The following is an 18,176-nucleotide window of genomic DNA, read 5'->3' on the forward strand; positions in this document are numbered from 1 at the left end:
AGTGCAGCTTTTACTCTTTCCAACATGGCTTTCTCCTCTACTTACTAAAAATCCTCTAAAATTGTCTTGTAGTGTTTTTTGATATCTGTACATTGTAGGAGACCTGTGAGGCTGTCATACCATTTATTCCTTCTTCCATCTCTTTATAATAACATTGGTCAGGGATAGTAGCTTTACCAGTATTTCATCTGAAAAAAAGTCCTAAAAGCAACAAAATTGCTTCAGTTCTTGAAAATCCCATCTCAACTTCAACCTTCTAAGTTCACATTCATATTATTTAGCATCGTGCTGTTCAAGTTATTTGTGAGTTACATAGCTTTTAAATTCCTTCACCTTTTAAAACTAGTGAGTTTTTAGGTAAAACTTGCATTCCTTTGGTATGTAACACAGTAGATTACAGAAAATCCCATACAATTAATGTGAAACAAAGTAGAACTGACTTGGAGTTTGCAACCCACATCTTATGTAAAAGAATTCTGATTGATACTGGCAGTACAGTGATGGTGATGGTGGAAGGCAGTGAACTTCCTTCTTTTTTCCTGTTGACATTAATTGGACTTGCTTCTAAATACCACATGACTGTTCCTGCTTTGAAGGCATAGATATTTTACTGGCAGTAAGTATTTTAGCATTTAATATTATTTAAAATTAACTTTAGTTAGTATTGTGTTTTTCCTCTAGTAAGTTTTTTGTTAGTTATTCTTTTATATTAGTTCCTTGCTGTTCAAACATAGAACCTTATAAACAGATAATGTTTTGGAATTCTTTCTCATACAAACCTTGTTAAGTGTCTGAAAAGTTCCCTGCTTTGTCTGCAGTGCTTCCTTTTCTGCCACAGCTTTCTGTGATGCATGTTCTCATGTGTTCTTTGGAAGAGAGTTATTTGCAGAGATTCCTTCCTTCATTCACCTCAGATTTCGACATAGTAAACTTGAAGTAATATGCAAAAGGCATGTAAAGAGAATGATGAAGAATTCTAGACAGTACAAAAAAACCAAAAACCCAGCAAACCAACTAAGCCCAAACCATTCCTGTGAGTGCTGCTGCACCCTGGAAAGGCATGCTTTTGCTTCCAGAGGATGATGAGTCAGTCTGCTTAGGACTTTTTACAGGAACTGGCCTCCTGCCTGGCCACTTTGAAATGTCTCATGTGGCTCATCAGATTAGCTCTGTTGCATTAGGGGCTGTCCAGTTTGTGAGTAGGTAGGCAGGGAGGAATGCACGTGTAGCATCAATACTACTGTCATGGCACATCATCCCAATGTCTCTGTCTTTCAACCAGCTCCCAGGAGAGTTAGATACTTCTGTCGTTGAAAACAGCTGTTTTGCAGATTATGGGAAGCACTCACATGTTTGCATGGTAGATGGAAGACCCACGGCTCCTTCAGTCCTATGCTGGATGCTGGAATTGTTTGTAGCCTGTTGCTGGGGACCATGCAGCTAAGAGGTACAGAACAGTTCAGAGGAACTGAGGTCCTATAATGAATACCAGAGCTTTAGTTCACTAAACTGCAGCCAGAATCAAGACCTTCAATTTGTATAATGGAGGCTTGATTTCCCCTGTTTATCTTTTGCTCAGTTAGTATAGAATAAGAACAGTTCAGTTTATTTGCCTGGGTTAGGGTAAACTATGTCAGTATTTTGGGGGGTGGGTGGGAAGGGAGGACAGGAAGAGAAGGTCAGCTGTTTTATTAGTAGTGTTTTTCTCCATGATCGAGGCATTCTAATTATACCCTGGATAAAATATCAAATTTCAAAGTCCTTCACACAAGGAGGGTTCACTGCTTTTCAGTGGCATTAAATACACATGCATCCTATAAACATCTGTATCAAATACATTTTGATTTTGATTAATATTGAGTAACTGCAGTAGTTGATTATTCTGCTATTGTTTGATAATATCTTAGCTGGAATAGTGAAGAATTTGTCAGAGGTGTATCTTACATGGGAATTCTCATAGCACTGGTATCATTTTGCAGCTTCAGAAGTTGTTGAGGGTTACAGTGAACCTTTTCTGACTCGTGTGTTTTGATTGACTTTTGGGCAACAGATAAGGATTTTAAGTAGCTACATGAGGTAATGTGTCTGGCCTGAGAAATTACTTCAGAGGTTTTTCTTCCAGTAATTTAAAAAGCATAGCACAGGAAAATTCAAATGAGTAAGAGGTGTTCATTAACTTTATATTGAAAAGTTTCTTTCTTCTACCCCCCTTTCAGAAGAAAGTGCCTGCTGTGCTCTCTCTTTGTGATTACTTTTTATTAAGACCAAAATTGGTTCTATTACATGATTTTCTATGCCAGATAAGCATTAATTAAATATTTCAGAAGTGTAACACAAGGTGGTAAGAAAGCCATATGAAATGTTCCTCATTTTTTTTATTCCATCTGCTGTTATTATATGGTAGAAGTCTTGTAATGTGTTTTTAAAATAGCGTTCTTTCAATTCTCTTATTTATGTGGCTTTGGAAGTTCTGGATCAGGTATTAAAATGTCATGCCTTATTAGAAAAGTACTCCAGGGAGTTTTGTGGTGGGACCCAGAAAAAGTTATTAGGATAAATGAAAAGAAAAAATTGTCATATAATCTTTTTCTAATGAAAGGAAAACCAGTAGCATCTAGCTACTTTTTTTATCCTCGTGTCTCTTTTGGCTTTCATTAAAGAGAGCAGTTTTAAGCTTTGAAAGACTCTGGAGACACACAAGCCATGTTTGAGAGTGTTTGTAATCTTCAAATAAATACCAGATCCAAGAAGTAAACCCCAAGTAATCCCAAGGAGAGAGCACTTTCAGTTCTGAACTGGCATTTGCGTACCCCCGCCTGTCTGCAAGGGAAAAACCTGCTGCTTGGATAAAGTTGTCTTTGGCAGGATTTGGCCAGATGGAGCTTATTCCTGTGTCTACAGAAGAAATAATGTCTCTTAACTTTCATGATGCTTTCTGTATTCTCTTCTATTTTCAATGAAGTCTACGAATTTCCTGCTTTTTGTGTTGTAAGATGTTTCCAAAGGCAGACTGGTTCTCTTTCCAGCTGAGCCTACAGGCAAGGCAGACTTGAGCAATATGCTCTAAGAAAAAGTGTGAATTTTCTCATATGTTTCAGTGAGTGTTAATGGGAAGACTAATTAGGACAACTTGAAGCCAAAATTACTGTGTTCCTCTTTGAGACAAATTATTGGAGACATCCATCAGCTGTACTTGGATATAAGTGGCATTCCAAGTTCAAATCTGCTTGAAGAGTTTAGAATTGGAAGTGAAGCAAAGAAATTTAAATCTTAACTCAAAATTAATTAATTTTCAATTTAATTAAATTTAGAAGAAGGAAAAATAAAAATCTACCACATATTAATAAGTCATTTAATCTAATAAACTAAGGAGATAATGTATTTTTAATTATTATTGATTTTAATTTTATTTTGAAAACCATGTATGAGTAACAGTAAGTCAGTATTTTAGATGGAAGATGCTATATTAAATACTATTATATATTTTTACTATATTAAGTTTTACAGATACATGTATGCAGGATTTTTTTTACCTTTCTCTTGCATATGTAACATTTCTACTCCTAGAAATCTGCATAGCCTAAAACATAGGTCAGTTATTTTTGAATCCTAATACACTCTTATTTAGTCTTATTTTCTTTGGATATAAAAAGGCCTGGGACTGCTGCCTTTGCTGGACTGACTTTGTGCTGTGTCAGATTCAGCTTCTAGGTAAGGTTCAGTAAAAGGTTAGTTTTCTTGAATGTTATAAAGCCAGCAGCCTCAAGCTAAGGAATTACCTGAACAAGAGGAGATGCATTTCTTTCTTCTGTGCATTCCCATCCCTGCTTTCCCTGAGAGTCTTTTCCTGAAGAAAAACACTGTGAGAAAAGTAACTAGAAATAAGAACCAAGAAATGCTGCAAATGAAAACAATTGGTCACCACCAGCTGACTGTTGCCTCAGTAGCAGCCCCCCAAACCAGCCTTCTCACTAGTTTTATTGCTGGGCATAGTGCCATAGGATACAGAATATCCATTTGGCCAGCTGGGGTCAGCTCTTCCAGCTGTGTCCCCTCCCAGCTCCTTGTGCACCACCAGCCTCCTCACTGGTGGGGTGAGAAGCAGGAAAGGCCTTGACTATGTGTAAGGACCATTTAGCAAGCATTAAAATATCCTGACATCACCAACACAGTCTCCAGAACAAATCCAAAACATAGCCCCATACCAGGTACTGTGGAAGAAATTAAATCTTTCCCAGCCAAACACAACACAGGAAGCATACTTGGAAATTGGTGAGATCCATAATGGATGAATAACTCTGTCCAAGTGACTTGTCTACAGCACTGCCATTTTACAAAGTGCATTTATTGAATTGTTCTGCCTTCAAAAAATGAGAAGAGGGGTGATGGAAGAAGAACCAGTCTTGGGGCTCCTGAACACCACCACTCTTCATGGTATAGAAGTTCCCTAGTGTATGTGGAGTGGGGAAGAAATCCATCCTGCCACCTTAAAGCTGGCAATGGTTTCTTTGGCTCACAGGCTGGGAATTTTATCTAAAGCTGCTGTTGCCAATGCTTACTGCACTTTTCTTTTTGTAATCATGACACCTGAGCAAAATAAACTTGAAAATCTCCCACTTTAATTAGTTTCCATTCTCATGGTTTAGAGTGATCTAGAAGGCCTGATTTTGTCAAGAAACCCCTTTCCTTCTATTTTTGCATTTCACCTTGAATTTGATATTTTGTCCAATCTGAACTAATGTTAATGAGCTCTGTGTTGCACTTATTTATGTGATAAATTTCTCTTCACAGATCATTCAACTTCAAGTGGTACATCATCATTTAAGCCCAGCCGATCACTGGTTTCTATTCCCACTTCCCATGTGATGCTGTCTAGTGCCAGCTCTTCACTTTCCAAACACAGGGAAGCTTTCAAGTCTGATGGCTCAAAATGGAGTACAAGCTTTGTACGGTCAGGAGGAGGCAGAAATCAGGGAGCCCTGGACAATTCTCTTGACATGAAAGATGCGAGACCTGTAAGAAAATGGTCCTCCTTGTCTAAACTCAGCTCACCAAATAATTTCAGCCAAGATGGAAGTAGTCATTCAGTGGAATACAGGGCTGGTACAGACAAAGCTGTACCACCTCAATTGAGGACAAATGGGCCAAGTTGTTTGTGTGACAGCATGGAGTTGCTAAAAATTGAGGACAAAGAAATGGGGAAAAAACGATCTTCTCTACTGGACTGCAAATACAAATTTGAAACGTGCAGCAAAGACGACTTTGTTTCAGATTCCCCAAGTAGGAGACATGCCTTAGACTTGACCTACAGTGCCTTACCTGAAAGCAAACCGACGGCAGGCGGCTGCGAAGCTTTCGGCCAGAGATACGCGACACTGGGACAGCAGGCTGTGAGCGGAGCTCCCATACAGCCGGCAGTGAGGACTCAGATGTGGCTCAAGGAGCAGCTACGGGCAAACCCCCTGGACTGCAGGCCTGCTGAGGAGCCCTGCGGTGTGCCTGCATGGCACATGCAGCAGCTTGAAGACTTTCGAGTAGCAGCTGACCAGCCTATGCAGGTAAGGCCAGAGCTCGGTGTTTGCTGCCATCATGTGGCACCCTGTGTTATACCTGAGGAATAACAGGCAGTTTTAAATGGAACAGAAAAGGGAACAGGTCCTCCTAACCAGGTGATGGTTTTTTTAAGCTTTGGTTGGGGCTGTTGCTGCTTGTTTCTCAATATTAATTGTTTGTTGGGTTTTCTTTTATTTCTGCTGTCTGCTTATGCTTTACTCTGATTCATTGTGCCTGTCTGCATGGGACTAACAGTTTCATGTGAAGCTGGGCACGGAAAGGGATTTACCTTTTTAGCCTTTTTAGTCATTTTAGAGTAACTGTATAGTGGGAGAAATGTGAAAGTATTTTTATCTGAATGGGATTACAAAGAGGTTGCATTTAAGCATTCAGCAAAATAAGAATGACTCGTGTAGTGCAAGGGTGAATGAATATTAAATCTCCTTATGCCTAGCACTTAAAAACGGAGTTCAGTTTGATATTACTGCTTATTTCTTAACTAATAAAAATCAACTAACAATAATCAACAAATCTGGTTTATTTAAATACGATAGTATGTGTGGTTGAGGCGTCATACTTGAAATATTTTTATATCAAGGTTATCAAGCACATAGTGCTTAAGAGGTAGGTAACCCTTTCTAACATTGCAATTCACAGTCTTTGTTTCCAGCTCTTTCCCTAATGGGGAAATACAGTTTGTGAAGGATGGCAGTATTTAAAATCTACATGTTCACGTTTACCTGTGTAGTAAGTTTGGCTTGGCTTGACAAAAAAATCCCAGTTTGCAATATATAAATTTCTCTGAAATTTTTAGGTTTAGACTAGGATATTATAATCTAGCAGTATGTTCAGATTTCCTGTTTTCTTCAGACTGAAGTACATGAAGTAATTTACAAAGAGTTATGCTATTCCTTCTGTTGTATATTGATGGAAAGAATGACAAGTTTAGAGATTCTTAACATCCAGTTTTGCTCTTAATGATGATCTGGTTTTGGTTTTTGGTGGTGTTTTGAGTTTTTGTTGTGTTGCATTTTTATGGAGTTGGTTTTTTTTGTTTTGTTTTTTTTTTTAACTGAAGAAAATTGAAGCCAATTAATATGGCCAAACGAATAGTAATCTCTAAGGTTTTGTCTAAAAACCTGACATTGTTGGAGGTAGCCACCTTTATTGTTGCAGAAACTCTCATTTTTCCCTAAGCTCTTCAAAGATTCTGATGCTGATAAATTCCCCAGGTAGGGAGCCGAGGCTGATGGGATCCTCTCAGAACTGAATTGACAGAGATGGGCTCAGTGCTGAGGTTGGGTCCAGGGTACTGCCAGCTGGACTCTGGGCAGCTGACACCTGCTGGTGTCATTGAGGAGCACATGAAAGGTTTGGGAAGCGACAGCAGGGTACCATCAGGGAGCTTGGTCTATCCATTCATTCAGGTCTTCCCAAACACTTGAGATGTGTAGCTGGCTGCAGCCACCAGTGGTGCTGTCTGTGAGATTTATGATCACATAACTGGTGCCTGGTGGTTCTCTTCTTGGATTTAAATGTACAGAATAACAGAATATTAAGGGTTGGAAGGGACCTTAAAGATCATCTAGTCCCAGCCCCCTCTGCCATGGGCAGGGACACCTCCCAGCAGACCAGGTGGCTCAAAGCCTTATCCAGCCTGGCCTTGGACATTGCCTGGGTTGGAGCATCTGCAGCTTTGCTGAGCAACCTGTTTCTGTGTCTTACCACCCTCACAGTAAAGAATTTCTTCCTAATATTCCGCCTTACATTTCCCCTTTTTCAGTTTATACCCATTACTGCATATCCTATCACTACAGTTTCTGTGAAGGAACTCCAGTAGGCCCCCTTCAGATACTGGATGATTGCTATGAGGTTTCCACTCAACCTTCTCTTCTCCAGGCTGAAGAGCCCTGCCCTCCTCAGCCTGTTTTTGTAGGGGAAGTGCTTCAGTCCTCTTACCAATTTTGTGGCCTCCTTTGGACTTGCTCCAAGAGTTCTACATTCTTCTTTATGCTGGGGACACCAGATCTGTATACAGTACTCCAGATGGTGTCTAACAAGTTTTATTTACTTATTTACTTCATTTACGCATAGGTCCCTTCATCATCTTATATGTGCCTTTAAAACACTTTGTTTAGGATGGGTGTTTTAGAAATTTATTTTTTAGATCAAAAGAACTCTCAGCTTTTGTCCTTCATGTCTCAGAAGTGCTTTCTCCCTCTGATCTTGTTCTAATGCAGTATGAAGGCAAAGTTAAATGTTTGAAATGGATGAAGCCCTGTATGTGTTATTACAGTTACTCAAAAACTTTGCTACCAAGCTGTGTTTGAAGGATAGAGCCAGCAGGGGGAACACAAGCATTATTTATCTTTGACTTTGATTTACAAACAGTGCTACACCTTTTAAGGTTTTTGATATTTGACAGTTTGCCTAAAACTGCCTTTTGTTTTTTTTGGGTTTTTTTTTTGTTTTTTTTGTTTTGTTTTGTTTTGTTTTGTTTGTTTTTTTGTTTATTTTTGTTTTTGTTTATTTTTGTTGTTTTTTTGGGGTTTTTTTGTGTTTTTTTTTGGTTTTTTTTTTGGTTTTTTTTTTTAATTTGGTTTTTGTTTGTTTGTTTTCTTTTTTGTGGGTTTTTTTTGTTGTTTTTGTTTGTTTGTTTTTCTGTTTTGTTTTTTTTTTCCACCTGTAACTTTTACATCTTTTTGGAGGAAATTCCTGATGGCCTTAGCAAGCACTTCCATCAGCATGATCTGGAGTCATATTGCTGGGCCTTTGAAATGGGATCTGTTTTAAAGCATGTGCAAAAGCGGTGAGCCTTTGGGCTCTTAGAGCCATCCCCTGCTGTCCCTCGCTGCCCTGCTGTCTTTCTGGCAGAGGTTACACCTGTAAGGAGGAGAGATGCCAGAAGCAGTGAAGAAACGAGAATGATTCTTCCTGGCTTGACACCTGTTTTTTAAAGAAACCTCAGCATAGTTCTGGTGCAGCCTTTTTCAGAGATCACATGTACCTGGGAACTGCTATTTTATTATTTCTGAGAAACCAAGAAAACTGCAATCCCAAGTGGAATATATATCTAAGAGACAGATTAGAAGGCATAAGAGGAAGCTGATAATTTATAAAAAGGGCAAAACCCACAGCTCTATATATTTTTTTATTATTTTTCTTTTCCTTTTAATGAGGATTACTTTTGCTTTTTTTGCTTTTAATACGTATATATATCCTGGTAGAAATGTAGTGGATTTTCTAGGACTGAAAAAAATCAGTTTATCATTATTTTTCTTTAAAACTACTATTGCCATGAACAGAGAATACAACAAACTTTGCTTTTAACTGTTAATCTAGAGCAGCTTTGTGCATCTTTAAGATATCTGAACTCTGTAGCCTTCCCTTCTACCAGCCTACCACTAATTAAGTAAGAATAGACAGCAACAATTTTCTGAGTTGATTTTGAGGACCGATGGTTCAAGAACAGCTGTTGGACTTAATAATACACACTACAAATAAGTTTTTATGTCCTCACAGACTAATATAGACAGTTAACCATAGAAAACACTAATTCAGAGTTGATTTTTCAAGCTTTCTATTTGTTTATTCTAAAGACTAATAGAAAGTATAATGTAACACCCCTCAAAAGCTGTTCTAAGGTTAATTACTTTCAAGCTTAAGATTCTTTGCTTCCTTAGTAGTCTGAAGTTGACTGACTCAGTGTTTTTTCTTATAACTTTGTTCCCCAAATTGTAATGCCTATTATGTGGCTTTTCTATTCCAGTTGCAAACCATGTGTTATAAAACAAAATTTCCTGTGCATTGTAAGGGAAGCTCAGAGTGTTGGACAGAAGACCTACAGCTACAGTGTGATTGTCCTTCAAGATCTGGTCAGGTTTGCAGAAAATGTGCAGTGGAACAACAGAATGCCTCTTAGAGAAGGCACATCCTTCAGCTGTGGGTGTGATGTTTGTACATTTCAGAAATAAATGTGCAAGGAGAATCTGGTCTTTGGTTATTATGTAACATCATGGAGTTGCATCTGAAAATTCATTTCCTTAGCTAATGTGAGTTATTTAATGTATGCTTTTTGAAAATAAACATTCTCCTACACATTTCCTAGGAACTGATTTTAACAGTTCTTCAGTTTATGGAGTTCAGTTTATGCACTGAAACAAAGAAATATTGCTTTAATGAAAACAGTTTCCATGCAGAATTTATATTTTACTATACACTTAATTGTTTAATTGTTTTCAATATACAGCTGATCTTTGAATAAGGAAATGTGTGATAAGGACTATATTAAGAGAAAAATATGCTTATAACACACCACAGCATTTCGCTTTTACTGAACTTGGAGGCCATAAAATCTAAATTAAAAGGCTCTAAGTTTTCAAGCAATGGCATTTCTTAAGGTCTGATCGTATTATATATCCTATTTTCTGAATGCATGTAGGTACATGCTGTGTGCTAGTCCAAAAATTAGATTTAAAATGAAAGCATGCATTTAAAATTGTTGGAGATCATATAATAATAGGGAAAGCTTCAGAAGATTGCATATCTACATATAAACTTTGTACAGTATTTTAAATATCACAGTATGAATGTCTTTATTTCATTGTACAGACCATATGTATGATGTCTTCATGGTGTGCTAAATTGTGTCAGAATATTGCAGAGATAATAAGTGGAAATTACTTAAGTGCATCTTTTCCCTTTAATGTACCAGGTTTAGTTGGTTTTTTTTTAATGAGGACAACACTGGCTTGATCATACCATGTATATAAAAGTTGCTGGAAATTAAGTTTTAATGCAATGAGAAGTTTAGAGTTATTAGAACAATTTTCATTGCAAAGCAGAAAAGGAAGAAAGCAATATCTAAAGATCGGTAAACAAAGCTGTAAAACTTTAATTGAAAGAAAAGCCATAACATTTGTCAGATGACATTGTTGCCACAGAAAATTTTATTCTTAAATGTCAACTCAAAGCTAGGGTTTTTTTACAATCCTGTCAGATCAGAAAATTAAAATTATTAATATCAGCATTTTTCCTAGATCACATTTTGATGAAACTTTTCAGGAATAGAAAACTTTTTAACATGAGAGATTATCACTTTTATCTAGCAGAGTGTGAACTCCTTTACTGTGAGCCATAACTAAGATTTTATGATCTGTTCCTTTTGCTGTGAAGTTCGTAGCCCAGCAAATGGGATTCCATTCATTATAAGGTGCTTGTAGGTTCAGTCTGGAGTGCTAGCAAATGATCGGAAACCAAACTTGGACTGTGCTTGATTGCAAAAAGAGCCTTGGCATTGGTTAGCTGCTAACTTTGCCAGCTTTATATGTCATTTCTGGAGAATGCATGTTTCAGTTTCAGCAGCGTACTTCAGCATTTGTTGAGGATTCTGTCATGTTCATTGCTGGCTGAGAGGAGGCTACTGGAATTGTATCTGGGGATTGTTTCTCCATGCTCTGACGGCAAAGTTTCTCACAGACTTCTTTGGTATGTAATTTTTGATCTGGAAGTACATGCTCATTGTTGGCAGCAGGCACATCTTCCTCAATTTATGAAAAAGGAATAGGTGATTTTATTGTTTTGTCAGGGCCAACTGGTGTCACAGTGGTTTCCCTAAGATAGGGAAAATTCTGAATATAGAGAAGGTCATATAGACATTAAGCTTTGCATAGTCCCAAGCAGTATGTCAGTGAAATACCATTTTGTTCCGAAAACTGTTCTTATTCTGCTTTGGGCTAGAGTGAGTTTCCTGTTTCTTTCGGTGGTTTTGGTGTGCTTTGAACCATCTATGTCATGCATCAGCAGGAATTCTCCTAAGTAATATAAAACTATGTAACCATTACCACATATATCTCTGGTATATAAATTTACAGATTTTTTTAAAGCAGAATATTTCAAGATTATAAAAATAAATGATGAATTGCTTATTGTGATGTAGCTGTGCAAAGTTTTCTGCTTTAAATGCAAACAGGTTAGAATTCATACTACAGTAACTATCAGCTTCAAAAAATACAGTTATGTAGTTTGCAGAAGCAATTTCAAATGGTTATTGCACGTATTTCAGAGCAAGTGAGAAAAAAGCTTTCATTTTAACTACGTGTGCTGCTCTAGGCCATTGTGCTGGTTTGGCTGGGGCAGAGGCAATTTCCTTAGTAGTAGCTACACTTTGTACTTATACCAATCCATAGACCCATGCTTACTACTATACCATGAAGAAAATTAACTTTATTCCAGATAAACCAGCACACTAATGCTCTGTAAGCTGTGGAGCAGGTAGCATATAGTGGAGTGTGGATACTTATTAATGGCAGGACTTGCTTAAGTTTTTGGGTTTGCTGGGCATACTGCCTTGTCCTGTGAAAAGTCTATTCATAGATCCAGTTTAGATTAGTCTCCTGCAGATAACTGAATAACAGTAGTGATCATTTGGAAGTTCTGTGAACATAAATAGATCAGCTCTTTAATACACTTAGCACTCAGCAGTATATGTGCTGAATCAAGGATGTGCTGTTGGCAATAGGAAGCTGGAGCTGGGGCTTCCCCCGTCCATGAAACAACATCTGCCTCTTTGCATGTGTGTTAATATGCATATCTGTGGCAATAAATTTACTGTATAATATATATATATATATATATATATATATATATATATATATATATATGTATTTGGTGCACACTTGGTGGTTCCTGTGGTTGGTTCCTGTGTTTCACTTGGGAAAGTGAGATGCTAAGAGAAAGTTGTTTGGCTCCAGTGTAATGTATGAAAATCTGCTTCTGGTCTGCTCCTTTCCCAGCACTTCTCACGTTTTTAGCTCTGCCTTCTGGAAAATCATTCTAACAGAAGTGTGCTCTTGTTGATCAGTGTCCTTCCCAGGACCCTGTGGGAAAAGTACATCACCCTGTAAAGAGCCACAGAAGAAGTTTTTTCTGTATGCCGAGAGGTGAGGACAGGCTATGAACTGATGATTGCACTGGCAAGTAGCAAGTGGTCTGTCAAATATGGCCAGAGGGCTCCCATACTGCTCACTTGACCTGTGCATAAGTGGTAAATCCTCTTACTGAGGCTGTAATGCATCTTGGGTTTGTGCAGCTGTGCCTGCTGCTGGTGTATGTGCTGGTGCTAAGGGTTTCCTGGCCAGAGTTACGATAACCTTGGGTAATGACCCTTTGTTTTTCCGTTGTTTTGACAGCTGCTGCTTTTGATATGATGGGTAACAGAAGGCTTCTTGCTTTTATGATGTTGCAGTGAACCACAGGTGGTCAAAAAAAGGTCTAAATAATAATAATGTTTTCATATTTGACCTTCACTTATCCCCATCTCTGCTACTGCAAGCTGCTTTTCAGGGATATTTTTGTTTCCATTTACAGCATCTGTCCTTTTCTCTCCATAGGTAATTTGATGTGTGCTGTCAACTCAAAGCTGGCATTTTGGTTTGCCTTCCTGCTGTCATTTCCCATAAAGTATATGTTCTACAGAAATCCCATTTTAAAAATTTGATTTTTGCTGTCCCCTTTCTGCAGACATTATGTTCCTTGAATGCTGCAAATAATTTGTAGGTCTTTAAATAACAATCAGCTGTATCAATGAGAAACTACAGTAGGTGTCAATGCATTCTTGGGTTTCCTCAGGTACTCAGCGGGGCTGTAGGTGCTTTCAGTTGCAGGTGCACAGCCCTTAGGACTGCTTTCTGATAAATTTGGGGTGTGAACACCTTCTCTTTAACTGTTGGATATTTCAGCCTCTGCAGTCTTCACATACTTATATTCAGGTAGTCTAAAGTGTCTACATTATCATTGCAAAATCCACAGGGCATAATCTGAGAAGGAAGCAGAGCCTTGCAGAGGTTCACATCAGCTTCACAAGGATAAATGCAAGCACTAGGACCAAGACAATGAGCAGAAAGTTAAGTAGCAGGTTGAGACCTCTGTTGTTGGCAAGATCCATAATGTGCATCAGTCTGCCCTCTTGTGCCTGTAGCAGACTCTTAATTGTAGCTTAGGGTTGCTCCTTCAGTACTAAGCCATGTAGGTTCACATAAATTGCATTGTGTCCACAGCTCTTTCTCTGGTTTTTAGTTTCTGCCACTTAAGAAAAAAATGTATGCTTACAATAGCTAGTTGTTTGGTTGTTTTCTGGAAAAGTATTCTGGATGCTCCTACAAGCCTTTTTTCTCAAAATACCTTAAAAATGAAATGAAATGAAATAAAGGTTATTGATAACTTTCATTCCAGTACTGAAGAAATTCTGAAAAACTAATAGTTGGAGGAAGGACTTGAATTTTCTTATACAGTTTGGCACTTCATTTATTAGTGTGTATGGTACTTCTCAGGCCCATTGAATTTTCAAAAGAATGAATGTTCGCAAGACTTGGTCTCTTTCAGCAACAGACTGTTGAAAATTTACTTCTAAAATACCTCTATGGTTGAAACACCCCTCGCCCCCAGCTTTCTTATCTGGGTAAAATGTCTGTCTGTTAATAGAAGTATTTCCTACCCTTCTAGGGTTTGGCATCGTGCACTGCAGTTGTGTTTAGCTGGCAGTGTGCTTTGTAAGGTCCATTGCAGTCTTGCAAATGCTTTACCAAGAATCTGGTTTGAGCTGGCAGAGGATGTGTCCTTAGTGCTTTTAATAGCACATACGCAATTACTTATTTTAAGATAGCATTAATAACTTAACAATTGGGGTTTATTTATACAAATATATATACATAAGTGAAAGGAGCATATAAACCCACTCAGCCCCAATACTGCCAACAGTTGCCAAAACCTGCTTTTAATAATCAGCTACATTTTTAGGGAAGATCACAAGAGGGCAGTGTTTTATAGTTTTACATTTTATACAAAGGTGTAACTTCTGGCATAATTTTGCCTTAAAAAAAAAAAGCTTATAAAGCAATCAATTAGAATTACTGCAGTAAATATGGGACCTGTGTTAATTTAAATTACCAGGGTTCTTATTGAGGGTAGCATCAGTTTTTAAAAGAATCCTTATAAATATGTTCTGGGTTTTGGTTTGTTTTTTTCTTCTTTTTTTCCCCCACTTTTTATCATGAAGGTCAAAGCTAAAAGGATTACATTTGTTGTTAAATAAGACATCTCTGGATCTTGCAGGATTTCACCAAAAAAATTTCCAATTTTATTCTCCTAGGCACTGTTCATTAATAGCCATACAAATACAGGTATCTGGTCTGTAATCTATAGTGTGTTTATATGCTTCCAAATATAAACGGGAACGAACACTCTCTAAATGAATGTGTTCAATTACTCTGCTCTAATTTTGGCAGAGAGGATATAGTTAAAGTATGTTTCAGCATACATTAAAAAGTGTGTGCATTTTTTATGATTATTGTTCTGTGTGTATCCCAGAATGGATAAGATTGGAGGGGACTTCCATCTTCCTGCTCAAGCAGGGTCATCCTAGAGCACATGGCACAGGATTGCCTCCAGCTGGTGTCTGAGCATCTCCCATGAGGGAGACTCCACAGCCTCTCTGGGCAACCTGTTCCAGTGTACAGTCACCTGCACAGTAAAGAAGTTCTTCTTCACATCCACATGGAACTTTCTCTGCATCAGTTTCTGCCCATTGCCTCTTGTCCTGTTGCTTGACAGCACCCAGCAGAGCCTGGCTCCATCCTCTTGGCACCCCTTTCAGACAGACATTGATAAGGTCCCCTTTCTCAGTCACTTCTTCTGGAGGCTGAGCAGGCCCAGCTCTCTCAGACTTTCCTCTTAACAGAAGTGCTCCAGTACCTTAATGATCTTTGTATCCTCTGCTGTACCTGCTACAGGAGCTCCATGTCTCCCTTGTACTGAGGAGCCCAGAACTGGACACAGGACTCCAGCCTCACTAGGGTGGAGTAGAGGGGCAGGATCATCTCCCTTCCTGCCGGGAATGCTCTTCCTAATGCATCCCAGGATACCACTGGCCTAGTTACACCATTGGCCATTGGTGTAGTTGTAGCAAAACTTACATTAAATTTTTTTGTGCGGGGGGGGGGGGGGGGGGGGGGGTGTGGCAAAAATTTTGTGCATGTCTTGTGAATAATTTTGTTTAAGGCTGTTTTACTCTTGTCTGTCCAATGAGTGGTTCAGTTCTGCCAGGAAGGGAAGTTGCTGCTAAATTGATGTAGAACAGTTATTGAAGAAATGCAAGTATCTACTGCATTCTAAAACACCTTCTGACTAGTCTTGGTCAGAGCAAAGTTTCAATTTTTAAATGGGTCATGTTTTCACATAGAGAATAATATCAATTATTCAATTATTAAATCAACTGTTATATCATTTTTTTGCTGACGAGCTGGCTGAGAAAACACATCTTTAAAACCACCATATTATAGTTCCTCAGCTCCTTCCCAGTACAAAATTGTCATGGAAGTTGTTAATTTTTTTTTTTTTTTTTTTTGGAGGAAGAGTAATACCAGACTGTTGCCTGTTTATCTGTCTTTATTCACTACTAGTGTGTAAAATGACCTTAGGAAAAAAGATTTAGGCTTGGGTGGAGTGGAGCAGAGAAGTAAAACCTTAATCCAAGCTATGTGCTGTATGTGATTACTCTTGAAAACCAAAACAGAATAAGTAGAGATTTAGAGAATTAGAAAGCTGTGTGATGACTAGCTTCTTTTCACATAACTTTAATAAGTAACTAATAGAATGAATGCTTCTTTCTAAACAATTGGATATATTTTATGCATTAATATTTTTCAAGAAGTCCTTTTATTAAATAAAAATGCTGTAAATATTATTTTTAAAGCTTGTATAAGTCTACAAAGACTAAATTTCTGGGTTCAGTTGACAATTAGTGATAAAGAGGATAGTAACAGATTTTTTGATCAACAGAAGCCTAAGACGCAAATGAACCATACAGTATATGCAATATATCTGCATTGCTGTAAAATAACAGTAAGGCTTCCAGTTTATTGATAACTTGGTTTTGTTCCTGTTTGGTTATTGTTTTAAAATAAGTTACGGGTTTTCAGGTACATAAGAGGAAGTTGGAGGGTTTGTTTTTATTGGGCTACATTTTTTAGCAATGCTTTACTCTGACTTCTTTATATTATTGGCTTGTGAAACCTACAACCCAAACATGTCCTCAGAATGTAGTGCTGATGCTTTACTCTTAACACTTCTCTCTTCAGCAAGTTTTCAGTACTGTAAAACTGTTGTCTATTTCCAGTTGAAGTCTCTTGAAACACATCCAAAGCAAACTAAAGCTAGAAACTCTATCCATCACAAAAATACAGATTTGAAAAGAGAAGAAAAGTAAAGGAGAATTAAAAGGGGAAATACTTGCTAAAATCTCATGTGTTTGTGAGAGAGGTCAGAATGCATGAAATGCAAATTGAGATTTACACTGACAGTTCAAATCAGTAATGCTCATATACTATCTTGCAAGTGTGAGGGTCTGTTGCCAGTCTCACCAGTGCTTGCCCTAGTCCTCATACAAGTAGCTATCTTAATTTCCTCTAGTGGGTAGCCTTAATTCAGAATCAGGTCTCAGCATACCTACTCACCAGATAGGAAATTCACCACTGGATTTGCTTGCATTCCATTGAATACAGAGTTTTTCAAAGATTTCTTCCCTTCCTGCTCAGCTGTTCATTGTCAGTTTCTACTCAAGAAATATTAAGTCTTAAAGGCAGAATACAAGATAAATTTGTTTCGATTTTCTGTATTCATCAGTAAGAATGTTTACATAGAATGGAATAGAAGAATATCTCTTTTAAAAATGGATGTCTGTTTGACTTCTGTCTGTTGATTCTTGAGCTATCTTTAAATTTGAAAAGTGTATCAAATTTCTAGGAATTTTGCTTAATATCAGCAACATGTAATAGGGTTAGTAGGGTTGGAAGTCTTCTTGTTACTCACAATTTCTGGAGCAGAAGTGTTATCTTTTAAGTGTATTATAGCCTGTGGTTTATATGTTGAAAAGATATTTCTGCAGTGCTTTCCCCTCCTGTGCATAATTGTTTACAATGAACTTTATCTGTCATTTATTTTAGTAAAGTACTTGCATGTTCTCTAGCAGGACTTGCAGCTGAAGATAAGGTTGTTACTTATATTTGTATGGTGCACTTCAGTCACACCAGTAATGATGACCAAGACTTTTCTCTTTGCCACATCAGGTGTAAGCCACCTCATGTGACATTGACAAGTTCTGAGTTTTTTGTAGTTTTAAATGAAGGAAATTATAACATAAATTAGAGCAGGCCTTAATTAAGTTGTCTAAAGGCAAACATTAAGACCTCTGAGAATCTGAGTTGTGCTAGTTGTCATGTCAGTCAAATGACTATGGAAAACAAAATTTTGTTATTTCAGTTATGGTAGTGGCAATTTTTTTTCTGCAAAACATAATGAAAAATCTTTCCAGATGTGACATGTGTAAGATCCCTTAAATAGGGAGAAAAACATATGAACTAGTTTTTCCTTTTTGAGTTAGAAGAGATTTTTGGTTCATTCTCATATTCCTTTGAAAAACGCTAAAGCGATTTGAATGCCTTCAGTTGATAATTCACAGAATTCACAGAGATGTAGCACCTTGAACTAAGATGCAGCACCTTCAACTAAGCAGAGCAGAAATTTTTCCCAGGATGTGTTGAGGGCTGTGTACCTGTAAGCTGTTCTTT

At 37.8% G+C, this 18,176-nt stretch overlaps 1 protein-coding gene across 1 annotated transcript in view; it reads left to right on the forward strand.

Moving 5' to 3' along the window:
- The window catches only part of CEP85L (centrosomal protein 85 like), a 91,946-nt gene that overhangs the window by 22,716 nt on the left and 51,054 nt on the right, over nucleotides 1-18,176 (forward strand). The window contains exon 3 of the mRNA XM_053937520.1: nucleotides 4,792-5,558. Within this exon, the coding sequence (XP_053793495.1) occupies nucleotides 4,792-5,558 (767 nt within the window). The remainder of the gene's footprint in view (nucleotides 1-4,791; nucleotides 5,559-18,176) is intronic.

This window comes from Vidua chalybeata, chromosome 3 (genome assembly GCF_026979565.1).
Source record: "Vidua chalybeata isolate OUT-0048 chromosome 3, bVidCha1 merged haplotype, whole genome shotgun sequence".
In the NCBI taxonomy this organism is placed as follows: domain Eukaryota; kingdom Metazoa; phylum Chordata; class Aves; order Passeriformes; family Viduidae; genus Vidua; species Vidua chalybeata.